At 47.5% G+C, this 26,719-nt stretch overlaps 1 protein-coding gene across 1 annotated transcript in view; it reads left to right on the top strand.

The window, feature by feature from the left end:
* The first annotated feature begins 326 nt into the window (after window positions 1-326).
* LOC119432722 (ubiquitin-conjugating enzyme E2Q-like protein CG4502) overlaps window positions 327-26,719 on the top strand; it is an 88,516-nt gene continuing 62,123 nt past the window's right edge. The window contains exon 1 of the mRNA XM_037699881.2: window positions 327-659. Within this exon, the coding sequence (XP_037555809.1) occupies window positions 342-659 (318 nt within the window). The 5' untranslated portion in view covers window positions 327-341. The remainder of the gene's footprint in view (window positions 660-26,719) is intronic.

Here is a 26,719-nt window from a genome sequence, read left to right as displayed (position 1 = left end):
AGAAGGATGAAGAGTCCGAGAGGCGGCGGCCCTCCAAGTGATCACTCAGTTCCTTGATCTTTGCAAACAAACACGGGGCGCGCGGGTGCTCTCTCCGGCGACGCTTATCGACCGCGAGGTTGTTTCTCGGTTCCCGTGTTGGTCCGCACGCAGCGTGCGGACCCCCAGCGCACGCCGGGGCGGGGGTTGGGGGAAGGGGGCCCGTTCCTTCGAACCGGCAAACAGCGCCGAGAAGCGGGGAGAACTCGCGCCGCGGTCAAGTGCGGGGCAATTTTCGGCGAAACCACGTGATGCCATTCAACATCTCCCATTGGTTGCCAGAACCTCGCTGGGGGTCTCTGATGGGCGGGTTTCTCGAGCGCCATCTTGGAAGTCGGCCGGACGTCGACTGCTGCGGTTGTCGCTCTCCTGCTACTGCACTGGTGCGTCACGTGAGCGCGCGGAGCGGCGGCGGCCGTCGAAGGGAACAAAAAGCACAGCGCCGCGCTGCGGACGGCGCAGTCAAGGGGACGAAGCGCCGAGCAGGAGACGGCCGCAGCGCCAAGAGCGCGGGGTTCCGCTGCCGACTCCGGCCTGCCGCCTGCAGCAGCTCTTCCCCGGGGCCGTGCGTGCGGGCGGCCCATCACAGCAGCCACCTCGGAGCCAGCTGCGGATACACGGTTAGCCACCACGCACGTTGCCTGTACTCGTAGTGATCCGCACGCGCGCCGCGCTGCTGCTCCTGCCGGGTTACAACCGCGCTCTCTCGCCGGGCTCCGGCGCTGCGAAGTTAATGGTCCTCACTGGCGGAGAGCGAGGAACACAGCGAGCGCCCAGCGATATACCACTGCATGCTTTCTTCCCCGATCCCCAAAGCGGACGCTTCCTGTCCCTTTTCAGCGGTTGCTCACGTTTACTTTCATATACTTGCAGCACACATGACAGAAATACCGTGGTGTCTGTATTTCTGTCATAAGAGACACGGCTAATAGAGTCCCTAGTGCTGCTTTTTTTTTTATCTTCATGCTTTTCTAGCATAAACAATTTGTGAAAATATATTCTGTACGGTGAAAATTCGGCCTCGCTGCTCGATATTAAACAAAGCGAAATTGTCAGAGCTGCCACGGACACGATATTGTCTGTCAATGTTCCCTGTAATCATGCGGAGGCATGTTACGATATAATATCTGTGGCTATTACCCACATTACTCTCCTGGAAGCCCTTGTAGCGTCGATATTTCATGCGAACTATAGGCGCCTTGGGCTGAATTCACAAAACTTAACGTTCGTAAGTGCGGTTGGCTATTGGCCGGCCGCCTTTGCTAACTATGTTTGCCACATCACGATTCGCGGGCAGCTATCCAACGGACAATTCTAGCGTATGAACTATTTTGTGAATACGAGCCCTTGTTTCTTAGCACGCAGCCGTGGCAAGTTCTATCGCCGTACTCGGTTGCAGTGCTCATGTATAACACTGCGGAACGAGTCTCAAACATATGGGTCTTTGGAGCGACAAAATATATTCAGGGCCTTTCTAGTGCGCCGTCCAGTAACGTATCCCGTCACACGCGTAGCGACTTCGAAGCCTTGGACATGCAATGTAAAAATCTCGCAACTAACTGCTCGTATAAACATCGCACCGAACGGCTCGTGCGTCGAAAGTAATGTAAAACACGTGCAGATGATGATACAGGAGGACCTATCGCAGCAGTACATGCGCGCAGTTATTTCCGGCTGTTATCAGAGAACGCTGAGAATATTGAAGACCACGCGGTAAGCCAAAGCGTGCGCGGATGATAAGCCAGACCGGCATATCGCAACGCATGCGCATAGATAATGCCGGCTTTTATCAGAAAGCGATGCGAATATCCCAGACCACGCACTCGGACGTTATCGCGAACCCTTTCGCAGTTGTAAACAAAAGAGAGAGAGAGAGCGAGAGAGATTTTTCGTGCAAGAATCACGGTATCATTATTCAGGCACGCCGTAGGGGAGGGCTCCGATTTGATTTTGACCACCTGATGTTCTTTAACGTGCACGCCATGCATGAAGCGTTTTTGCATTCCGTTCCATCGGCATCCGGCAGTCGCGGCCGGAATCGAACCCTCGAGCTCAGCCACGCCATAGCCACTGGGCTACCACAGCGACTCCGTTTCGAGACGTCTGTTCTGTGATTCTTGGAATACTGCAGTATTTATGAAAACTACTGTTATTCGCAGTAAGTATTTCTGTAGAAAAGTACTACAATAAGATACGGACGCCACATGACAGAAAATTTGCACGCAAGCCCTGAATAGCGTGAGCTTGCAAATGAACTTCTGCCATGTGAGTGTTGTGCTCTCGGCAGCTGAAGCCCGCATTCGCTGAAGAGTCTCTGCGAAGCGATTACAGGGACAATAGACGATATGCAAAACCTGCAAGGGCGCTTCACCACACGCCTCCTTTGATGTAACCAAGATGGCGAATCTCGGGCTAGAATCGCACTTGAAGTATGAGCATGCGAGATGGTAACATCATTCCTGCCGCTGGCCATTTCCCGCACCGTCCAAGCTTTCAAGGCGCGTGTCTCAGCGTTACTAGCATGAACGCGGCCATATTGGTTCGGGCAAGTTAGCTGTGTGGGAAAGCCCACTTACAGACTTTCGCATGTCCTCTATTGTGTGGCGAAAGTTTCCCGGAATCGGAAAGTGCGCGGTGTTAAACTTTGGGTGTAAACGCGCACTCTGTTCACCCGGATTAAGATAATTAATCCTGACCAGAGATCCAGCTCGCGCTGGCGGCTAGGGGCCAGGAGCTGCTGGCCGTATATGGGTCCCGAAACCAGGGAACCACCCCGTCCGACGTCTGAGAAGACGCCGTCATTTGCGCTCAATAAATGTTTTTTTTTTTCTCTCTCTCTCTCTGACCAGAGTAAAGATAGTTGCGTGGGTGAGGCGTTCGATGATGAGCACTGCTTTAGTTTTTTTGTGCCGTCATGTTATGGTTCGATGTCGCTCTATAAATTACGCATATATGGCTCGCGCACGTGGGCACGTTCGCAGACATAAGACAATGAGTGCGGTAGTCAGCGCGAGCTACGCCGTCGATGGCCGAGAGTATCAGACGTAACATTAAGTTGTTTACCAGCGCTAATGACTGCCGCTCCGCGTGTAGGTAAAACCGTGTTGAGAGATCGACCCAGGAGCAGCGAAACTGATTACATAGCTCTATCGAGACATTTGCGTTCCCGTGTCCTGACGCCCAAGCATGGTCATATCAACCATGACCAAGCAGTAAAGTTTCTTTCAGCATTTTCGAATATACTTGCAAAAATCTCAAGACGTGCTCTAAATCATTTGTATGCCTACGACCAGTATGTATAAATCGAGCTTGATAAATGATGAAATCGTGTCTAACGATAGCTGTCGATACCAGGACGGAACACTTGTTACATACGTACAATAGAAGCGTAGTACTTTTTGTTGAGATGTGCGCTTGTGACATGGTCATTGCGAATAGTGTTTTTAGCCATCGTGGCCGGAAAATATTTACGGCTAGCACCGCCTCGAAGCGAGCAGGAAGGACAAGTTTAGCAGAATAAATGGCACTGACATTTCGAGTCAGAAGCCCGTCTGACCACGCACAGCACTGTGTTCCCCAGATCCCTAGCTTTTCCCCAAGCTTGTCGCCGCTGCCTTCTCCAGAGGTCCTCGATGTCAAGGCCACGAGCCTTCTCTCTGGCACTACGGCAGCCCGGACTTCGGGGAGCGCATCGGCCGGCGAGAGTGCCCTCTGTCATTGTTGTCCCGTTCCAGGATGACTGGTCGCTGGACTTTTTCTTTGGCGGTTTGGCCGGTTGAAGCTCTAGTTGCAATAAACTGTCGCTTCCACTGGCTCAGAAATATTAATGAAAAGATAACGTTTGACAGAACAGAATGTTATATGCGAGCCGCAGGTTTGCAGACGACACAACCCTGTGCAGCAACGCTGGAAATGACTTGGAGAACACTGCAGGTGAAATTACAACAAATGACCTAGGGTCTGAACGGGAAAAGTTTAAGGATAAGTTTCAAGATTAGCAGGCAGAAATATTCAGCAGAGGTACCAGCAGCCATGCATGAGGCATTGCGCGAGTATCCTAGCAAATCATCTATAAAGATTCCACAGCTAGATTAATCCCCCGCAGAAAAAAATCCGTAAAGTACCGATCACGAAAAGGAAAGGAGACACAATTTCTCCGATTCTATTCACTACATGCTTAGAAGTATTCAAGTTGTTAGACTGGGTAGAATCTATGACGAATATCTCCCCAACCTTTGCCGTTTGCACATGACATTGTCCTGTTCAGCAATGGTGGAAATGACTTGTGACAAATGATTGAGGACTTTAGCCCACAAAGTGTAAGAGTAGATCTGAAGACTAAAAATCCACAGGGTCTCTTATGTTAGCTCTAAGACGACTTGAAGGCGAAAGCCCAAGTGTCGATGCATTAAAGACGGACACATGACGTACACATCCCCCTTAATTCGCTTAGGCTACTTCGCTTAGTCATCCCTCTTAATTCGCTTACTCATCCTGTTAATTCGCTTATTCATCCTCTTAGTTCGCTTATTCATCCCCTTAATTCGCTTAGTGTACTTCGCTTAGTCACCCCTCTTAAATCGAAAGGTCGAGGGTTCGATTCCCACTCAAGGTCGTTGGTTCGAGTTATTTAATTAACTATATCTTAATTAACTGTGCCTTAATTAACTTCGCCTTCATTAACACCAAAGGTCGTGGGTTCTACTCTCACCTATGGACGCGTTCTCGCTCAAGGTCGACTGACTCATGAGACATACAAGGTTTTCGCCTTAATATGCAGAAGACGAAGGTAATGTTCATAGCCTGGAAAGAGAAGGAGAATTCGTGATTTTAAGTTATCCCCTAAAATCAGGTCAAGAGTACGTGTATCTAGGCCAATAGTCATGAGAGACACTGATCATGAGAATAAAATTTGCAGAAGAATGGAAAATGGATTGCAGTGCATACAATATGTATTACCAAGTCATGACCAGCAGCTTACCGCTATCCTTTGAATGAAAATTTTACAATCACTGCATTATACCGCTACTAACATATGGGGCAGAAACTTGGAGGTTAACAAACCAGCTTGTGAAGAAGTTGAGGACCAGGCAAAGATGTATGGAACCAAAACTGTTAGCCGTAACGTTAAGAGACAGAAAGACAGTGGTGTGGATTAGAAAGTCGATATTCTTGTTGGCATTAAGAAGAAGAAATGTAGTTGAACAGGCCATGTAATGCGTAGGGCAGATAACCGGCGGACCATTAGAGTTACAGAATGTATGGGTGCCAAGGAAAGGGAAGCGCAGTCGAGAATCGCAGAGAACTGGGTGGTGTGATGAAATTAGGAAATTTGCAGATGGTGCCAGCTGGCACAAGACGGGGATTATTGGAAATAGCTTAAGGAGGTTTTGGTGCTGCCGTGGACATAAATAAGATGATGATGATCATGATCATGATGAATCTGGAAAAAAGTAAGCACTAAGCTAACATACCGAGGTGGCTGCAGGGGGAGGAGGCAGCGAACAAGAGCAGATAATTGGGCAAGTTAAGATTCGTGGTTGGGCGCAGCGCAAGGGGCAAAAACGAAGAAAGTGGTCTCGCTTTTTTAGTCTTCGTCTCTTGCGCTGCCCCCAACCACGAGTTCATGATTGGAAGTCAGCCTCTGGAAGCTGTGAATGAGCAGATTCATCTAGGCCCCGTAGTCACTGGGCACCCAGATCATGAGGAGATCCAATCCGTCAGACTCTAGACTATAGTCTAAACGTTGACGTCTACGACGACATGCTGAACGCTGTGATACGTAAGAGTTCACAGGTCGGACAGGATGTCCGAGTTCACCATAAACGTCCACTGGGTGTCTTAATTACCTAACCGGCCGCCATTGGCTCTTCTTTTTCACCTAACGTTCCGCCTATTTCCATTCCACATGACCCGATCTCCGATGCATAGCCTGAAGTTCTTTTCTCCGACGGGGCACACACGCTCTAACCCCCCGCCGTGTGTCTGCCCTTTCCCCCGTAATCGCATCGCGTGTGGGCTGGGACAGCCCTTGCCAACTTCTGTGACCTGGGCCTGCAGGGGTCCTATACACTTTAAGAACCTGCGAATTGCCCGAAATGTTCTGCCTCCTCGTCCGCAACGGATGCTCACCAGGCTGTGCTGTGTCAATGCATGGGTAAAGGCTACTCGAGAAAGAGTGCTTAGAGGTACCGGGAGACGTACAGGCCAACCTGAGCGCTATGTGCGGTTGCTCATGGACAATTGGTTCTGTAAGGCACTTATGTAATTTATGCGCAAAGCATGCCTGCACGCATTTATTTATCGTTTATTTGACTACTTTAACATGCCGTGTGGTATAATACGTGCGCAGAAAAAAAAAGGAATATCTTAATAAAAATGAGCGCATACAAACGAAATTTCCAAATTTCCATCCGAAATTCACTGATGTCTTTGAAAAGTATGCAATCACATATATAGTGCATTCTGCCAGACTAACTTCAGGGTTCAAAACGTGGCTGATATCGAAGAAGTTTCAGAAGAATCTAAGGAACGCGCAAGTAACAATCGAGCGGGAAATGACGTATATAACGCTAAGAGGAAGTCAGCAGTATGGATTACCGAAAAAGCGCATGTAGCTCATATTTTAGCTCATAATAAGATAGAAAAGAGCAGTTGGGCAGAAAATGTAATGTGCATAGCGGATAACTGACGGTTAATTACACTGATATAATGAGTGCAGACTGAAGAGAAACACTGTCGAGGGTTAATTAGTTAACCAAATTCTGGAGTTTTACGTGATTTGAGGCACGCCGTAGTAGGGGACTTCGGGTTATTTCCGACCACCTATAGGTTTCTTTAACGTGCACCTAAATATAAGTACAGCACCATTTTTGCATTCCGCGGCCATCGGAATCCGACCGCCGCGTTCGTGATCGAACCCGCGTCCTCAAGCTCAGCAGTGCAAGGCCACCAAGCTACCGCGGCGAGTAGGCGATGGCCGAGGATGAGGTGACTCAAGGAAATTGGGAAATTTGCAGACAGAGAATGGAGTCGGACTACGGCAGCAATTGGGGGATCGCTGGGAGAGGCTTCCGTCCTGCAGTGGACGTAACAAGATGATGATGATGGCGACGACGATGATGAACGCGTTTTGCCGTGACACACAAACTACGCACGGTTGCTGAAGGGAAAAGGTCGTGATGTTTGGGAACGCAGGGGCGCTTAGGCTCAACCCATGACCCCTGGACACGGACTTACCAAAGGAAGAGCTGAGCGGGTGAAACAAGAAAGCGCGGATGTAGCAGGTGTGCAAGCGTGAAGCACGGAACCATACTGCCGTGTGTGCGTTGGCTATAGAGCTGAAGGCATTTCAGGTGAACTATCCTCGAGGTTAAGGCGTCGGGGAATAACAATGTGCACAGCTTAAGTGTCTAGCAGCCGCGTTCCTGGTCCAATCGAGAAATTGCGGCGACGTAGCCAGTACTTGTGGCACAGAGACAGAGCACGGAAATATCTGTAAAAAAAAAATGTTATAGAGTGACTTAAGTTATCAATCACGCTTCATAAGGACATGTAGATTTAAAAAAAAAGAAAAAGAAAGCGGCTAAAATCGAGCATTGGGATATAGCGGTCAGTCAAGTTCGAACGGAATAAATCATTGCAAATCACAATCATGCGGACTTCCAGCAAGAGCGTTATTATCTACGCCGTGATATCGATCAACGATTTAAGCGAGCGCTCCGAGCACAGGAAACGCTCGCATCTGACACGAGGCTTCCATCAGCACTGAGGGATACAAGGGCAATTATGAGAAGCACCAATGTATCGAGCTGTACCATATGCTGCTCTTAGACTGGTAGCTGTTTGTTGGATTCGTGAGGTTATGCCAGCGCAAAATAAAGCGAGACACAAAGGGAAGACACAGAGGAGGTAGCGTATATCAAGCTCATCAGCCACTATCTCGGGAGCGTCTCTATAGCCGCCAGTATAAAAAGAACTGAAAACACTTCAGATACGGAAGGGCAATGCTCGCGCTTTTCCGGGCTGGTTTGATGAAACTAAGTACGCTCGTATGCTGGCATCTTTTTTTTTCCCCCTATTTCTTTTACGTTTTTTTTTTTTTTTTTGGGGGGGGGGGGGGGGTGCGTGAATGCGGGCTGAGGGCCCGTATTCACAAAGCAGTTAGACTGCTTCGTAAGGGAAAAGGCGCCGGCCAATGTAATAGTGAACATCCGTATTCACAAAGCTGTTCATGCGCCGGTTCGCAAGAGCACAGTTTGCCAGACAGTAGAGAGTATAGTTATAGAGAGTAGCCGTATGTACACAGTATATTAAACGCTCGAGCGATTCGTAAGATTAAGATATACGGGGTGATCATTTTTAAGTTTCCGGAATTTCTAAGGATCGCCTGTTGCAGATAAGAGAATTCTTGTCCTTGAGCTGGATTATTCAGAGAGGCGGACACTACTTGCATGAGCAATATAGAAACACATATTCAACTACTTTACTGAAATTCTCAAACTGACTTCTTAATCAATTACTTTACGGCACATATTGCAATTTACAAATTGTAGCCGGCGAGCTTGCTAGGCGTATCTACTTTGAATGAATTTACACGATGACACCAATTTGCAGATACGCGCCATTAAAGTCGCCGTAAATATGCACTGTTGTTCCACTTACTTTTTTTTAAACAAAAACGCTGTGTTATGTATTGAAGCACAAAAGTAAATGGAACGCCCGTGTATTTCGTCGCACACTTTGGCAATAAATATGTCGAAACTGGTGTCGTGCTGGAGCTTAAATCCAAGTGGATACGCCTCGCAAACTCACCGGCTACAATTCGTAAATTGCAATGTGTGCTGTTAGTAGTTATATGTGCCGTAAGAAGTTGGTGAATTTTTGTAAATTAGTTGAATACATGTTTCGACTTCTCACGTTAGCAATGTCCGCCTCTTCTAATAATCGAGCGCAAGGAGAAGAATTGGGTTATCTGCCACAGGCGATTTCTAAAAATTCCGGAAAACTTAGATATGATCACCCCGTATAGGGAATACATACAAGTAAAAACGGCCAGCCAATTACAAACGTTTCTTACAAATTAAAATTTTTTGTTAAAAAGGCCCTTGATTCCTCTAAATGCGCTGCGTGCGTTCACCTCCTAAGCGGCCGAAAGGAGAAGAAGGGGAGAGAGGGGGAGCGATTGGTAAAAGCCAGTGAACATATAACCCGCGGTTGCAAAATGACCTGATCGAATGCGCTCAGAAACGACGTTAGTTCACGAAATTACAACGATGGCTGGTAAGGGTTTAACCGAATTTCGTTGTTGCAGTTATCACCATCTTGTTTGTCATCACCATATTTTCTTGGTTTAAAAAGCCTTCAGTCCGCAGCCTTCGTGCCAGCCGCCATACGATCTTGAGAGCTGTCATCGTTGTCATGCCGTCGTCTGCCGTCATCCTCGTCGTAGTCTTCGTCTGGCTATAGATATATGCTAAAGACATGAGTGACGCTTAAAGCTTTCCTTTGTGTGGTCCACCACGGTTTTTTTTTTCCCTTCTTTTTTCGTTTTTTTTTCTTGCGCAACCGAAATGTACACTTCGATTCGAAATGGATTTTAGTCAGATCTTTAGCTATCACAATTGACCACCGCCTATTTTTATACGAACCGCTATAGCGAACGAACCGCTTTGTGAGTACAGGCCCCTAGGGCACAAGTAGTTCGTGTGCGTGTCATAAGAACAGGAAACGCTAAGTCGCGACAGCGAGCATGCTATTTCTCGCTGCTACCCAACGGCAAGACAAGTTCTTAAGCATGCTGTTTTGTGAATTCAGAGTGGCATCTCGCAGCTGCGTGACTTCATTCGGGCTTACAGTTCTATGATGGCTTCCAAGTGACCCAAAAAGCCGACGGGCGTTCGGTACTTCCGATCGGGCCGGCTTTCACGCCCTGTAGGCAGCGGTGAGATGCGTCGCTGGAGGGGCTCGTTCCGCTGCTACGCTGCCAGGCCAGCTGCTTGCGTTCACATAGAGCGCAATGAGCCGTGCGCGTCGCTAGAGCCTTGGTGTTAATTGCCTGCAGCGAGGCGCGCCGATTAAATCCCGGTAAGTGGCGGCGAAGTGAACGCCGATGCTTCTCCGTTGGCCTAATTTCGAGGGGAATTGATCCACGCCGAGGCGCAGGCTCACGTGCCCAACAGGGTCCCGAAACGCGCGAGGAAGCATCTCGGATCCAAGGACGCGTTAATTATGTACTCTCGTATTCGCTCGAAGAAACATTTCGCGGTCATTCCGCACTTGTTATGCAACTTTCATCCAGCGCCAGTGGAGCGTCCGCAGTGGGCGCATAACTATAGCGCAGTAGTTTCGTCCTGCTGGTCCTTTGGGGCCTCCCCGGTTGGAACGCGACGCTGGGTCGAAGTGTCCGTTATACTTCGCACCCAGGAGTGCGCTGGGTGCAACTGTTCTTCGAAGAGCGAAGCAGAGGAGCAAATAAAATGCCGGTGCGCTTCCGTGCGTGGTACGCGATTACTTGGGATACGTATCAGCCACAAACACGCACAAAAGTAATGGAGGAAACCCTGTTTGTTCCCGTGGAACGATGGCAATTCCGTGAGCCGCCCGTCCTTGAATTATTGATCCGGATGCAGAGAAAGGTCAAGATGGAACGGATAACATGTCCAAGCAGTACACTGCAGCCAGCACCAACGCTGCGCTTTTTAAACGCATGGGACCCGAATGCGCGGCGGGAAGGAAGGCAACTGATAAAGCAAGGCCGCGATTTTGTAGCGATGCCTTTCCGGTGCTAATGCCTTTTCGCGCTTTGTCAGTTGTCAGGGCAACGGTCCGCTCGCGTTATCAACGGGATCAGCCGGCCGTGAGCGGTGGATGATAAGACTAGTATAGAATGGGTAATAAGGCATCGTTACAAAATACCGGCCCAAGTAGATAGCGCGTTACATGATACACAGAAACTCGGTGTCCGTCACTTGTATGTTCGTATTGCATCTCACAAGTTTACTGTTACGTAACTATACTGTATTGCGTGAACTGTGCCATTCACGTTAAAGCTTCTGGCTACCGATTATGCAGCGCAGTGGGCTGTCGCAGAAACCTTCAACGCTGCGGTCGTTATGCAACAGTGAATAGTTTCCTCCACAGTGCGCTTTTCAGTGCCATAAATGGGTCTCGTCACCGTGCGCTGCTGAAGTCGTGCTTGCGAAAGTGCAGAAATTCTTGGCATAAATAACGAGCGTCTCAAGCAACCGCAAGCTGGAAACACGCGCGGTAAATGCCGCCTTTCGCGAATATCTGATCGTGCCGGCAACAAACCGGAATGTTGTCGAGGAAATATTTTTTATACACACTAGCCGCGCATCAGGTATGCAGCGCGCGGTTCTGCTCTTGTGGCCAAAGCTGCGCACCTCCCACAAACCTTTTTGTTTGTTCTCTTGCTTTTTATTTTTCTTTCTTTTTTTTATTTGTCCAAGCGTACGAAGTTGTAACTTAGTCTATGCAAATGGTCAAATTTTGCGCAAAAGCGATTTGCGACGAAAAAACTGCATAAACCGGACTTCAGACATGGGTAGCTTTAGGTATCCGGCTTTCCATTATTTCAAATGGCGCGTACGTGTCCGAAGCATATAAAATGTTTTACAGAACCGCAATTCTCAGTGCATATAACATCACCTGACCGATGAGTAGATAAGCGTAAACATGTCCCTGCGAGAATGCGAGAACCACGCAGGACGAACCCCACGAAGGACGACCGAGCTAATAAAGAAAGGAAACATACGATACAAACAACGATGTAAGAGCGGTTTCGACAACCACCTTTTGCGATAACACCAATAAATGTTCACTTGCTAGCAAGTGAACATATATTGGTACCTAAAATACCAAGACTTTCTACGTATGCAGTTTGGGACTCACCATGACGTCAAGAAAAGTGCCTTAATCCTTTTTAAACAAATTCGTGAATTCGTGTTGATAAGATGTTGCCAGTATTGGATTACTTTGTTGTATTTCCGTATGTTACTGGGCTCTCGCCTTTAGCTATCGTGCCTTCGTGTATTAGCTCAGATTTTTTAAAATCCACGCGTATCCAAGACCTATAGTTCGTTCATTTTAATAGATGAATCCGCAGTTGATGTGTCTAATTACGTCTATAATCCTCAACTGCACCTTGTAGCAATATAGACTGTGTTTTAAAGTAGTCACATTGTGTTTGATACGCGAAAGATATGCCAAACAATGAGAAATGTTTCATTCATTCATTCTGTACTGTACCCGCTCCTGAAATGTCGCAGTGCGTCGGGATACCAACGCACTGCGATCCTTGCTTTTCTTTCATCCGAACTCGTTAGCGCTAAGACCGTCCTCGATAGATAACCAACTGGTTCGACGCTATGCAACTCTCTTCTATATTTACTTATACTACCACAAGACAAATTCACCAGTTGAAACGCTGGCTTCAATAAGAGGCTCGAGACCAGTTCAATTAAATCGTTTTAAAGAGTGTGAGTGGATGATTTATTTGGATGAAATCGGAAATGGTGGTAGCTATTGTGTCGCCGGCTTCTCCACGAACAATAAATTGTACAATGATCAAAGGATGAACATGAGGTTATTTGAAAAAATGTTCCGGCGTAAGCGCACATTTCGCAAATGTGCCTCAAGAGCCGATATATATATATATATATATATATATAACGGCATTAAGACGGCACATTCAGCACTCTCTGAAAGTAAACACAAATCAGTGAATCGAGTCCATCGAATATTACAAAATAAATAAATAAAGACACACCAAGTGTTAATACAGAGATATAATGTCACTTTCAGTAACGAAGGTTATAAAGCTTTCAGAGCTTAAATATCTCGTAATTATTATGCACTGCTCAAGACTGCACAGAAAGTTCCCAGATGAGAGACACCCAGGGGCAGCTTGCACGAAGCTTTTTACCGTGGATAAATTTGATGACGGCTGAAAAGCTTCCCGGAAGTGATGGGCTGAACAAGCAAGTTGTGCAGTGCAGAAATGTAAAAAAAAAAAAAAAAAAAAAAAAAAAAAAAAAAAAAAAATTACCGCGAGTGTCACTCCTCCGTCACTCGATAAATTCCTATGCAAAATCTTACTGTCGCACACACGAAGTTGTTACTCATACGTAAACTGCTGCTTTGTGCAAGCGGCTTCCGTTACATATATTTGTCTCGTTATTACAGCAATGTGAAACAGCTACGTCCCGGAGCGCGCAGCTCGCATTAATGCATTGATTGTGGCAGCGTCCAGTGTGACGGCATGCAGTTGTCGCAGCGTACGAGAGATGCGCGGCCTTTTTCAGCCGCCACCCGTTTGACTTCCGCGCCATGTCGCCCGGGCGCAAACTAGGGCGCACAGGTTCTACTTTCGCTCTCTTGCTTACAGCGCCGCTCCCCTATAGGTCACGCTAGAACGTCGTTACCAGGCAGGCCGCGCACTGTTTGGCCTCCTTCTTCCCAAATCACGAGAACGGTGCCGACCGCTCGTTTGGTGTGCCGCGACAAGCATGTGGACGAAAGGGATCCTCGGAAATCGTTTCGGGCGCTTGGTGGAGCTGCCGTTGTCTCTCATATTTTTTTTACTTGAGTTTTATTGCGCGTTCAGCGTTCGTGCATATCGAATTATTGATCCATAGCACCGTTTTAAAGAAGGCCAGAAGCTTACAATGGACAAATATGTACACAGCCATGGAAAGACCAACAGTACCGCGTCACTCATGCGTCATACTGGCCTGCTTAGTTACTGCGTTGTATAGCCTGCCTAGTTCGAACTCATTACGGTACTGTATGTCGGCTAAATTCGCACAAAAATAGGCACGCCCTTTCGGATTTCTCACGACATGCCACTGCAGATAGCGAAGATAAAGAAAAATAGTGCTGCGCTGCTGAGCTCGAGGTCGCTGGTTGGATTCCGGCCGCGGCGATAGCATTTCGATGGGGGCGAAATGCAAAAATGCTCGTGTATTTCGATTTTGGTGCGCATTAAAGAATCCCAGGTAGTCAAAATTAATCCGGAGTCCCCCGCTACGGCGTGCCTCATAACCATATTGGGGTTTTGGCACGCAAAACCACAGAACTTAAGACAAAGAAAAGGTACCTCCTCTGTTATTCGACTCAGGCGGATTTCTGTAGACGGCCATTAAGGATTTACTTGAGTTAAGGGGGAGTACACTTCAACTCTGGATGTAACGAAGTTGCAACACGGAAATTGAAGAAAGAAAGAAAAAGAAGAAAGAAACAGTAAAGCGCTCGCGCCATCCCATTCGCGACATAATACATAATCTTTCAGATATCCATTAAAGAATTCACTTTCAAGTTTCAAGGAATGAAAACCTACATCAAGTAATTAGTCGGTAAACCTTGAACGCCGGTAAACGAAGTTGCACGCACTTGATAGAAAAAGATCGCGGTTAAGGCTGTCTGATTGGTCGAGTGTTTTACAAATTAATGACAACTGAACATTACTGGGGGGTAACTCATGGGATCCGGACCTAACAAGTGTTTTACAAGAAAGTTTAGCAGGCATACAAATCACGTATCTGTCAACAACTACGCGGAAGACATTAGAGAGTTTTAGAATAGGGGCCCCAAAGAGCTTTGCGGGTGTTAGCGTTGGGGCATGCATGAGTGAATTGTTTTAGAATAGGGCTTTGCGTTTGCGAATAGCGTCTTGCGCTTGCAGAGCCACTACGGTGTCAAAGAAAAACTATTATAAATATTAAAATAAACTATACCCTTTTGTAATAAGAGTAATTTTGACTTTCGTGTTTTTGCGTTTAATAACAATTTAGAGCTTATTCTATTAGCCGCAAGCGATTTGTTGCGCTTAGTTTTGAGTAGCCAACTTTACATGTCTTTACTAGCCAAGCTAATCCATGTTAGGCCTACAAGCCATGAAATCGACAATCGAATTCGGAATCAGCGGCGTCCAATGAATCAATCTCCATGACACACGTTAGTTGAGAAAAAGCGATAACTGCAGACACTTCTCCTAGCTTACGAACTTTACGCGTTACCACGATCGAGCCCAGTTTGGCGCTCGGTGAGAGCCGTCGCTTCGATGAGTGCCGCCATGTTTGTTGACGCAAAGCTTTTGGGGTAGCTTTTGGGGCTCCCGCTAAATCAGTGAAATAGCGTGCCCGACGCAAAACCCAAACGCAGTTTGCGTCTCGCGCATGCGCAGTGGCTTCGATGCTATTTCTTTGGGGCCCCAGAACGTTTGGGGCCCCTATTCTAAAACTCTCTATTACATTTAAGTCTTCACTTACACGAAACTATGCATCACATTTATCGTTTCGTTAATACACGTTGTTGCCGCACATATCTACAAATTGATGTAGTTAGAAATCGCCTGCAATAGAGTATTAAAGTTGCACGCACAAAGCTTATCCACAAATACGTCGACGCTTGTGATTCTCCGCCTGTGGTAACACGGACACCAGCACAGCTATACAGCACGGGCGGTTGCTGTATACTGTATCTCAGGTTTTCACTCGGCAATATGCGCGGAATCGATTTCCAACTGTCGGCAAGGCGGAGGGGGTTTCGCAAAAACGGAATTTGTCAGCCACCATGTGCTCGGCGCATAGCGCTGCGTAAGATTTTCTCTTTGCATATTGTTCTGCTATGAGGAGGTGAATGACAAGGTTTCCTTTCGTGCTTTCATTTCTACGCAATGAGAGAAAAACGATCGCAGTCTTGACAACGCCCTTCTTTCATACGCGACGGTCCAGCGAGATGATGGAATAGCCAAGATAATGCCCTCGTGGTCGTATCCGTGTCCCACTGTTCATTTTCTTCCTCCTTTTGTTCGACCAAGTTGGTCGACCGCTGCACCATGTCAACAGCCGGTGGACGCTCACCGTCGCAACGCCCACGCGGTCGCTGTGACTTTGTGGCTGGCAGGAAGCTCTTGGTTCTTTTTTTCTGGCTTCAGCATAGTTCGTGAAAAGCGTCGCGCGTGGAGCACGGACGGTGGTTTTAAACATAGCTGGGCAAATTTCTGGAGTTCATTGTCTCCGGCAACAGAAACAGCAATACGGTGACTATAGAAATAATGGTCGAAATCCCCGTTTTTATTTTTTTTCCTTCCTTTTTAATATAAAGCACGCGCAAAAGGACAATGTTGGCCAGTGATCGAGTCGCGTTCGAGCACTTGGAGCGTGACCCGCAGCCCCGTCGGCGCTCCATGGCAACGGCCACTGGCATGGGCCCCCAAGCGCGCACTGTTCATCAGCCCCGACCGCGGACGATGATGCCGGTCATTTGAATGACTCGCTTGCCGCTAGGGGTGGGGGAAAAAGGGCGTGGAGGTGGAGAAGAACTTTCATGATGACGAGTTTTCATCGTAGGCTGCGGAATTAGCTTTTGTTTACTAAAGTTATTGAATCCCCGCAATTCATTCATTTACTTCCATGGACCAACGGAAAAACTTTAGCAGACATCAACAGATGGAAACGCTCCAGGGGCATTGAATGATTTATCAACAGGTTACTGCTAAATTAAGGTGACCGTGACGCCTCTAACAAGATGCATTAAGTTTAAACGAGGCTTTGTTTAGAGGAACGCGGAGAATTCGTTTTTGGACAACTTTTTTTTTTTTTCTTTCGCGAGACGTGCTCCGAGTAACCGAGGTGCTGCCTTTACGCTGCTCAAAGTGAGATCATTATGCAAATTTGCCACAACGAAGGACTGATTGCCGTCGACTTTTTATTCGCTTCCCTACCCCTGTTTAGAAACACGCCTTTCTGTCTGAGCTTAATCGCACGTGCGTGAGAAGTGTTGAGACTGTCTGCGTGTCAAAGCGGAGAGGACTCCGAGTCCCCTTTCCGGCGTGCACACGCACGCGCGCGCACAGATGCACACACGTACGCAAACGCCAACATACAACACACATGCCGTTCGCTCCGGTGTGCAACCAGATGTTTCCGTATCACCGCCGGTAATGTCGCATAAAAGAGTCCATACATTATTCACTGAATAATTCATAAAGAATTCCTTGTTTTTCGGCAGTGGCGCCTGCTATAGCGGGAGCGTCAATACCGTCATAAAGGCCTTCGTCAGGTTTGTTGGCGGCAGCCTGTACCACCGGGGATTATTGACGAGTCGCGACAAACAAAATATCAGAACAAGCACGAGGAAAGAGTCGGGAAGTATCCGCCTATACAGTCACTGAAGCGGTATTTCGCACAATTTCCGTTAGTCGACAACGTGTAACGCCATGCATAAGGAAGCAGGCCGACCAATGAGCGCGGAAAAAAAAAAAGTGCGTGAATCGTTCTGACGGTGTCTTCCAACGTCTTAGTAGCAAAGTGCACATTAGGGCGAGTTGCTTCGCATTCATTCTGCTCGCCGCGCAACACGGACGTGAGCACAAGTGGGAAGGGTGCAGGGCAGACACTGTCCTGTATCATCCTTCTGCGTGCTTATACTGCGCACGACCTATAATTGCGCTACAAGCAAACTGAACCTCCAATGTCTATTCGGCGTCCTGATCAGGAGTTCGGTAGCGAAATCGACAGGGAATCGCACGATAGAGAGAAAATTAATATTGTGATGCATGTAAATAGCAGATAACCTCAGTATTAAAAGCGTTAGTTTTTATAGCCCCGATCATTCGCTTCTTCGCCTGCTTGAAAACGTTTCAAATAGCACAAGACAGCGAGGAGACTCGGCTAATTCGCACCATACCGCCAGCTGAATCTTTCAGGCACAATCAGTGGTGTTGCACGCAACGGGTCTGTGAGCTGCATGGCGGAAGCAGTTTGGAGCGCTTAAGGTGTGCACCATTAATCCGCAAGCCCTCATACAACCAGCTGTTCCAGATGACGCGCCATTTCAAGACACGGCTTGCATTCACGGCTCACTGCAACGAGCGCTTCCCTGATGCCGAAATTTCACGATCCAAAGAATGGTCACACAGACGTTGTATTTTGAAACTAGACTATATTATTTTATAAAATTCTAAGCCTGGGCCTGAGCACAGGGTTGAGCAACATGGAAGATACACATATCTTGATAATGTATATTTAAGATGATATTTGGATTTCTTGTACTTGTATCATGGTACATTCGGCAAGACGGGTATCAGGAGGAGGAAATAACTTTAATGAGTCCTGAGGAACCCCCTCCCCACCCACTCTTTGTTTAGTGGTCAGACGGGTATCAGTATCTGCATTTTCTACACGATAATTAAAGTGTTGTGTACCATTCCTTGTTTTTGACATAAATAAATTTTAAGGTACTTGGCACTCCTATATCGCAAGATCCAGGAAGACGCCCAGGATAATTGAAGGCCTGCAAATAGTTGCAATTAAAAGTTTATTCTACGGTAATTGAAATTTTTGCTCGCTAAAATTTTAATAACCAAACGCGACAAAGAAGATCAATAATGCACTCAGTGGCACCGAGAAGAAACTGTGCAATTTCCAATTTTAACGAATGGCGAGCGCCAGCCCGCATGGCGTGTGACATTCATGCGACGCGCGCATATTAAAAACGAGAAGCGAATTAAACCAAAACTAAAATTAATTATCATTATTCCTGAAAGGAGTATATAAGTTTCGGAACAGCATGATCGAGGCATGCTATATCTCTTTATATAGAATAAGTACTGATTTCTGGCCCTGGTGGTATTGAGGAAACGTGGTACTTAGAGCATATGTACCTCAATACGTGCGAAACAAAACGCAGGCTCTGCTTCTAAAATTAGCACAGTGACGTAATGCTCTCTCATGAGAACGCAAAGAAGCATTGAAGTGAGGCGAGTACTGTGGCCAAATGCGCGTGATCGGCGAGATATCCTATGTCGTTTGAGAGCTCCTGACGTGTTTGCTTTTTTTCTCCGCTATTCTGTCCGTCTCCCCCCCCACCCTTCCACTATAGTGTAATGTATCAAACCAGATGCTTCGCTTCCGGTTAACCTCGTTGCATTTCCCGTCTGACTTCTTTCTTTCTCTCTCTCTCTCTTTCTTTCTTTCTCTCTATATATATTCTGGGAACTTCCGCAAGAAACCTGAGCCTCACTGATGACAGTCGGTGTGCTATTTTATATCACAAAGATTCTGCTGTTTCACTGTCTAGCAGGTTGCACTGTCTGGTTAACCAGGTTGCACTTGGTTTGCTACCCTACATTGGGGGAGCGGGAAGCGAGCAGAAAAGGAAACGGCGAAGTAAAGGAAGAACAAGTGATGCGCGCACGCGCACAACAGCGTTCACCGCACAATCAAAGGCGGTCGCAGAGCTCAGTCGGCCTCAAAAAGTGTAGCAGTGCTGTTGCGGCCCTGGATGACGGTCGAGGCCACGGTCCCAGTATTTGTTTCTTATGTGAACGGCTCTTCCGATGCGCGCTTTGCAATGTGATCATCAGCAGCGCCGTGCATCTCTAACTTTCAGCTGAACCTAAAGATACGCTCACTTTGAAAATTGGTGCAAACCATCTATGCTGTTGTCATTCAGTCCCGCTTACTGCCGCCTAAAATCGAAATGTTTGTAGCCCGAAGTATTGTTTATAGACATAACTGTTACGGTCCTCGGAAGATATGGCTACCTATTCAGTGCGTCATCCGTAGGTGACTTGGAGCAGTTGCAAAGCTGTACAACCCGTAGAAAATTTGACGCCTACCTGCAAGCGAGTTGGCCCCCAGAGCAGTGTTTCCTATCGATTATGCATGAAGTCTGCATGGAAAGGTCACCGATTGCGCAGCCTGCCTGCGTTGATCGGTTGCAAACACTGCCAGCGCCATAGACTGTTGCGGAATGGCGATGTAATGCCAACAAATGTTCTTACTTGTTAAGGAGAAACTTTCGAAGGAACGAGACCATATGTTGACAGGACTTAAAAAAATTACGAGCTAATTATTGTAAATATAAAAACAGTCGGCGCGTCGAGCTGCTTGTCAAATCATCTTTAGCGGCTGCCCCGTTATCTTCGTGCTAAAACGAAAAATGAATGATTTGAACTTGCAGCAGCAAATGCGGTGGAGCTGTAATGGCAAATGCACGCGTTTATGAAAGTATCTTAATATACAAATAGCGGGTATGGGATATGGGACCTATGGGATATAATTAATCCGCTTGTATCTTGCATCTCTCAGTATCTTGTATTTGTTTCATGAGAACTATTTCAAAATATTTCTGCCAGGCCCTGTATATAGTACCCACCACCAAGCCCTACTGACGTATATTAGCGAAAGCGGTGTGCGGTTGTACTTATATTCATATTGTGCTGTTGGTCAAATTTCAAAAAAAATAATAATAATAATGCTCTACCGCGTATGCACCACCATGTTACTGGTCCAGTATACTCTGCAAGAAAACACTTCCAGCTGGCAACTATACTCTAAATAATTACGCAGTGGTGCGTGTGAAACAAGCTGAACTGAACTTCGCTCATGTATATATTTTGCGAGGCATATAAACTTGAAAAAACAAGCTTAATTATTACAGACAACTGCACGGGCACTTTGCACTCTGACACACGTGTATCTAACAAACACGCGTTGTAACAAACACGGCCGCACAGAGGATGCGCACCAAAATTATAAACTCTTGTGGCAGTGCAAAAATTGCTGACATTTTCTTCACATTCTTCGTGGACATCTCAAAAAAAAAAAAGAAAGTTTTATTCGCTCAACTTTGCTCTCTACAAAAATCTGACTAACCTTTCGGTTGTTTCCTTCATGCCTTTAAAAAAGTTGATTTAAACAGTAAGCTGGACCGCGTATCTTCTTTTTTTATTATTTATTATTATTATTATTTATGCCACTTTAAGTCGGCGTTTCCGTGCGCCATTTGTGAAATGCATCTCGCATCATAAAGAGACAGACGCTTCACAGAGTCGTTGAACTAGATTACGTCGTGTCGGGTCAGAGTAAAGTGAGTAATAAAATAACTTTGGAGATATCGGGAAGCCTTATACGGTTTATTACGCGACGCTGAGCGCGGCTGGAAATTGGAAAAAAGGAGCCTATAAACGGCAAACAAACCGAAAAATAACCCGTTACAAAGAGACATACCTACTTTGACATTTGGGGGAAAAAATAACAGAAGAGAAGATATTTTATATGTTAGGGGAAGAAAAGATACCATAGGCGTGCCAGAAAGCGCAATCAATTGGATTAATCACCTATTAAGATAAAGACGCGAGAAACAGTTGGCCATTCGTGAATACAACAAATCTGAGATCACTAGCATGTACAGGTTTCTGAACTGTAGAAAGATCGGTCACGCCTGGTAGCCATCAAGAATATTGTCTGCACAAATATTGTTAAGACACGATACGGAGATGTTCAACGCAACGTATTGAGCCGAGAACACTGGGAACGCTGAGAAATTTCGCCGTAAAGTATTACATCATTGGACTCTGTCCTCTCATGATCTGAAAACGGAGTGTGAAAACTTTCGCAGTAAAAGTTTTAGCGCAGGGCGTTGCCCTTCCGCTGTCCGAAAATCGCTATGGAGCAAAGTACGCGCGTGTCGCTGACCTCAACGCGTTCTTGCAAGTGACGCGATACGCACCGTGCGCCAAAAAGACACGGGCGATGCGCCAGCGTTACCTCGGGCGCCAAAAGGCAATATTCAAACATCGGCAGCTATTCTCAGAACGCGTTGCTGAATGACGAACACCTTTCGCAGTCTCTTCACTGCATCCATGTTGCGCATCTCCAGCTATACATTTGCGTAGAATTAAGCGGCTTTTGGTGCACATCCGCCCTTTTATCAGACCGAAGTGCGGCCCTTATTTATTTATTTTGGTTAACTCCAACTTTTGATATTTCAAGTAAACGTCTCTGGGAAACTAGGAGTTTGTATCCACGCGAGTGTCGATTGTGCACGTTAAGGCACTAAGAAAGGGAACCCTTAATTAGTGTTTAAGCAGCAGTTCGTGCAAACCCTTAAATAGTAACCTCACTCATTGCTTGTTGTTGTATAGTTCTCGCCTTGACGAATATGTTCCGGATGGAGCTATTTTTTCTTTTATTTCGGCGCCAGTATTACAACAACAACAACAACAACAAATAAAAATTACCGGCTTGGGAAGAAAATTTTGTGTTGGCTTTCATTTGATGCGCCCTCGCACTGGAATGGAGACATTATTTTACCGAACAACCGTTATACCGATTTAGATGTGATATTCGTTGTAGTTGTATTCAAATGAGTGGTGGACCTTTAGTCGGAGGGAGGGGGGGATAAAATGTACTGACAAACTTTTATTTAATGTATTGAGCTTTTTTATATTACTTGTTTTGTTAAAAATAGTCTTAGTTCACTAAATTGTAGAATTCCAAGATTCCGTTTTGCAACTCTGCTCGCTCACAAAGAAATTATTCCCGCTTCGTTTGTTACGGCGCCTAAAGGGACACTTTATCGATATGTTCAATGGTGCCGCATCGAATAGTACGTCATTTTGGAGATTCTTGACAGACCTCAATTATATAATTAATTATATAATATGCAGACATATTTAGAATGTCAGTCCTCTTCGCGTTAAGTGCCATATAAGCGTGCTTGTATAATTTATATGTTGATTTTATTTACAAGATTATCAAGGTCGAAACATGCCGTTTCGATTCTTGCGAATTGGTTGCGCGGTTGCTCTATGTGAACGCGGTGACGTTGCGTCCGCGACAAATCTTCCACATTGCGCTCAAATTCGTATGCGCGATTCTTTCACAGCTAAACAGTGTAATTGAGAACATACCTTTATGCAAAAAAAAAAAAAAACTACGGGAAAGCTCTACCAGCTATGGCAGTATTGGCAGTGTTTCTTTTTACTGTGCAGAAAAAAGAAGAGGTATAGAGATTGTCTGCATTTAACAATACCTTCAGTAAGTCTATAGGATAGCCAGAACACAAACGCCGAGGCATTGAAGTGCACTTGCTCTATGTGGATGGCATAGGAGAAGAAAAAAATTTAAGAAACGTCGTTTCCTAAAACTAAGAATTTCTTGGACACACGTCCAAGGCTATGTAGAAAGACCGTTCGCGTATATAATCAAACGTACAGAACATTTGCCCTGACAATGAGAGGTTGCTTTGAAAGCCATAGAGCTGAGATTTAGCAGGCCATGAAAGGAAGACAAAAAGCACGGAGAAAAAGTAATCAAATATGTTCGCTACTTTTATAACAGCCATCACGAGCCGCTAATGACGCCGCAAAGCCAGACTGAAAACATTCACGCGGAGCGGAGCAGTTTCTATTGTGTGCTATTTTTTAGAACCGCACAATACCGTTCGAATCAATGCGAAGTCACATTGGTGGCGACCGAAGAGAGACGCCATTGTCAGCTGCAATGGACTGGATAAAACGTTGCAAAATATAAACTGTATGCAAGGTTGTCAAGTTCAATACTCTATCGGATACACCTTAAGTTGCCAGAATCTTATTTCAAACTTCAGCTTGTACCATCCGCATAGACTATTTGGGCTATTGCATTTTTGAATGACTCAAAGTTATATATAACACAAACATTTCCCGGTGGTCTCTAATATTCCGTTAATTTCAGAACTAAGGTTCATGCTTTTAGATACAGCTCTTCACGCGCGGACATGCGAAGTAACGGGCGTTCCAGTTGCTTTCTTAACAAAACGTCATTTTATGCATTGAAGCACAAAAGTAACTGGAACGTCAATGCATTTCTCCGCAAAGTTCGGGAATTAATATCTCAAGAGAGAGAGAGAGAGAGAGAGAAAACATTTATTTGGATCATCTAGGTCGCTGATTGGCGCTGAGCCGTGCTCCCTCAAGGGCTGCAGAAGATAGCACCATCCTTTCCTTTCCCAAATGAACCACTTAGTTGTAGGTCGTTGATCTTGAGGACGAGTGGGTGGTGTCCTCATTCCAGGATTCCACTGGCCATGGCTGCTCGACGTACTTGCTGGACGAGAGCTTCTTGTCCCGCCAGGGTATCGCCGGTCAGCTGTACCTCTCACCGCTCAAATGACGTGCTAGGCGTCTTTTAGTGTTGAGGTTTGCCCCCGCACCCCCACGAAATGTGAAAGAGTGTAGGGCGTGTGTCGCCGCACCAGGGGCAGATGCCGCGATATGTTTGTGGGTATATTTTGCTGTATTTGCGTAGGTTTGGGAATGTGTTTGTTTGGATAAGCCTGAGAGCTACTGCCTCTTCAGTGCTGAGCTTTTTTTGAGGGGGAGGATGAAACCTGCGGTTGAGTCGCTGGATCTCGAGTCCGTCGCAGTAATTGGATGGCAGGGGCACGAAGGTAAAGGGTGGGGATTGATGAAACGATTGGTTTTGCCCCGCTTGGTTGATTAGCGCTCGAGCTAAGGCATTCGCCCTTTCGTTCCCATCCAGTCCCGCGTGACCCGGCGTCCACGTGATTTGATGGGATTCTTGCAGCCTCGGGCCTAGAATCTGAGTCGCCAGCAGCGGTGTTCGTCCATTCGTAAAGTTACGGCAGGCTTGTTGCGAGTCGGTAACGACATGAACTTCTCTGCCCACCCTGTCATGTTGGTTTATTACTAGCGCCGCGGCTATGGTCTCAGCTGCAGCTGGGGTCTCTGCCCTGACGGAGGCCGCAAGGGTCAAGGAGTTGTCTCTCCCTTTCACGGCGGCTACCGCGAAGAGGCCCCCTTCAGGGTAGAGCACTGCACGGGCTCGGGCTTACCCGAAAGCCCGGGCCCGGCCCGGCCCGTGGGCCGGGCCGGCCGGGTAGAGCAGTTTTTTCACTGGCTCGGGCCGGGCTCGGGCACGGCGTGTGCTTTTTGACCCGGGCCCGGGCCGGGCTCGGGTTTTTTGACGCGGGCCCGGGCCGGGCTCGGGCTTTCTGCGAGTTATTCTCGGGCTTCTCAACTCTGAAAAACATGTATTTTTCGGTCTCGGGCCGAGTTCGGGCCAGTTTCGAGTCGGGCTCGGGCTTAATGTAAAGGGGTGGCGGGCCGGGCCGGGCGGGTAACGTAGATTTTTTCCGGGCCCGGGCCGGGCCCGGGTCTCGTCATAAAAGAAAGTTTTGATCGGGCTCGGGCGGGCCGCCCAATGTAAAAACGGGCCCGGGCCGGGCCCGGGCCGCAAAAAGCGGCCCGTGCAGTGCTCTACTTCAGGGTATACGCCGCCACGTCCACGTCCACGTACGTTACGTACGGGTCACCCTTGAATTATCGGCGCTGTCTGTCGACGCGAGCCTTGCGTCGTCCTTCGTGGAGTTCATGACTCATGTGCTTTGGTATGGGGTTCGCCTTGATCTTGTTTCTGACCTCGGGCGGGAGTGATCGTTGCCATCGAAGGCATGAAGCTCCGTTGCCGTTCCGGTCTGGTGAAGGATGGCTCTGCCCGCCGCCGTGTTCTGTAGTCTGGCTTTTTGCGAAGCCATTACCGCGTCCGACAGCTCATCGAAGGTGTTGTGGATCCCGAGAGCCGCTAACTTCTCGTTTGAGGTGGTAACAGGGAGACCCAGGGCCGTTTTGTACGCACATCTGATGATGGCATCGACTTGTTCTTCGTCGCGTTTGTTTAGCGAGTGGTGGTGATACTGCATGCTATACGTTACTCTGCTGATCACCAGAGCCTGGACGAGGCGGAACCTGTCTTCTTCTCGCATGCCCTTGCGGCCCCTTGTGATTCGTTTGGTAATCCGCGAGATCTGGTTGGTGGCGGATCTTAGGCTTTGAATGGTGTGGGAGGCTTTCAGGTTGCTCTGGATCCAAAACCCAGAATCCTAGTCTTATTGCTTTCCTTGATCTTGTGGCCCTCTAGATAGAGTTCGATAGGGCCGGGGGACTTGTAGATTCCTCCTCCGTGCACCCGGATCACCTCGGACTTCTCGGGCACGCAACGCATCCCGCTCGCTTCCGCAAATCTCTCCACGGCCGTCGCGGCCTCCTGAAGGGTCGCCTCTTTTCGCGCGAGGGAGCCCTTGGTGGCCCAGAGCGTGATGTCGTCTGCGTATAGGGCGTATTCTAGGTCCGGGATCTTCCGCAGCTCTTTGGTCAGCGCTAGCATCGCGACGTGAAGAGAATCAGGGAGACTATCACCCCTTGCGGCGTTCCTTTGTTCGGTGCGTCGATCTTATCCGATCGAGTCTGGCCTATTCCGATGGTTGCCATCCGGCCCGTCAGGAACGATTTAACGTAATTAAAGATGCGCTCCCCGCAGCTGATGTCGTTCAGTCCCTTGAGAATGGCCTCGTGAGAGATGTTATCGAAGGCTCCTTTCAGGTCGAGTGCGAGCAGGAGGTGTTCTCCTCTCTTCGGGATGCCCCTGAGAACTTCTTCCCTTAGGATTAGGAAAGCATCTTGCGCAGAAAGTCCCGGCCTGAAGCCAAGCATGGTGTGCGGGAAGAGGTCACCGTCCTCTATGTAGTGTTGGAGGCGGGCTCCGATGACCCTCTCGTACAGCTTGCCGAGGCACGAAGTCAGCGAGATGGGACGCAGGGCGTCGATCGCGGGCTTCTTGACGGGTTTGGGAATCGTCACGATTTCCGCGTGTTTCCACTCGTTCGGTACGTGGCCCTTGATCCAGAGTTCCTCGTTTAGGTATTCGGTCAACTCCAGGATGTGCATCGGGCTCAGGTTTCTAATCATGGCATTGGTGATTTTGTCAGCACCGGGAGCAGTGTTGCGCTGTGAGGCTCGTGTCGCGGCATACACCTCTTCCTCCGTGATCGGAGCGTCCAGTTCTGGTCTTGGATCCCCTTCGTATTT

This window comes from Dermacentor silvarum, chromosome 1 (assembly GCF_013339745.2).
Source record: "Dermacentor silvarum isolate Dsil-2018 chromosome 1, BIME_Dsil_1.4, whole genome shotgun sequence".
NCBI lineage: Eukaryota > Metazoa > Arthropoda > Arachnida > Ixodida > Ixodidae > Dermacentor > Dermacentor silvarum.
This window is presented reverse-complemented; position numbering and strand designations above follow the sequence as displayed.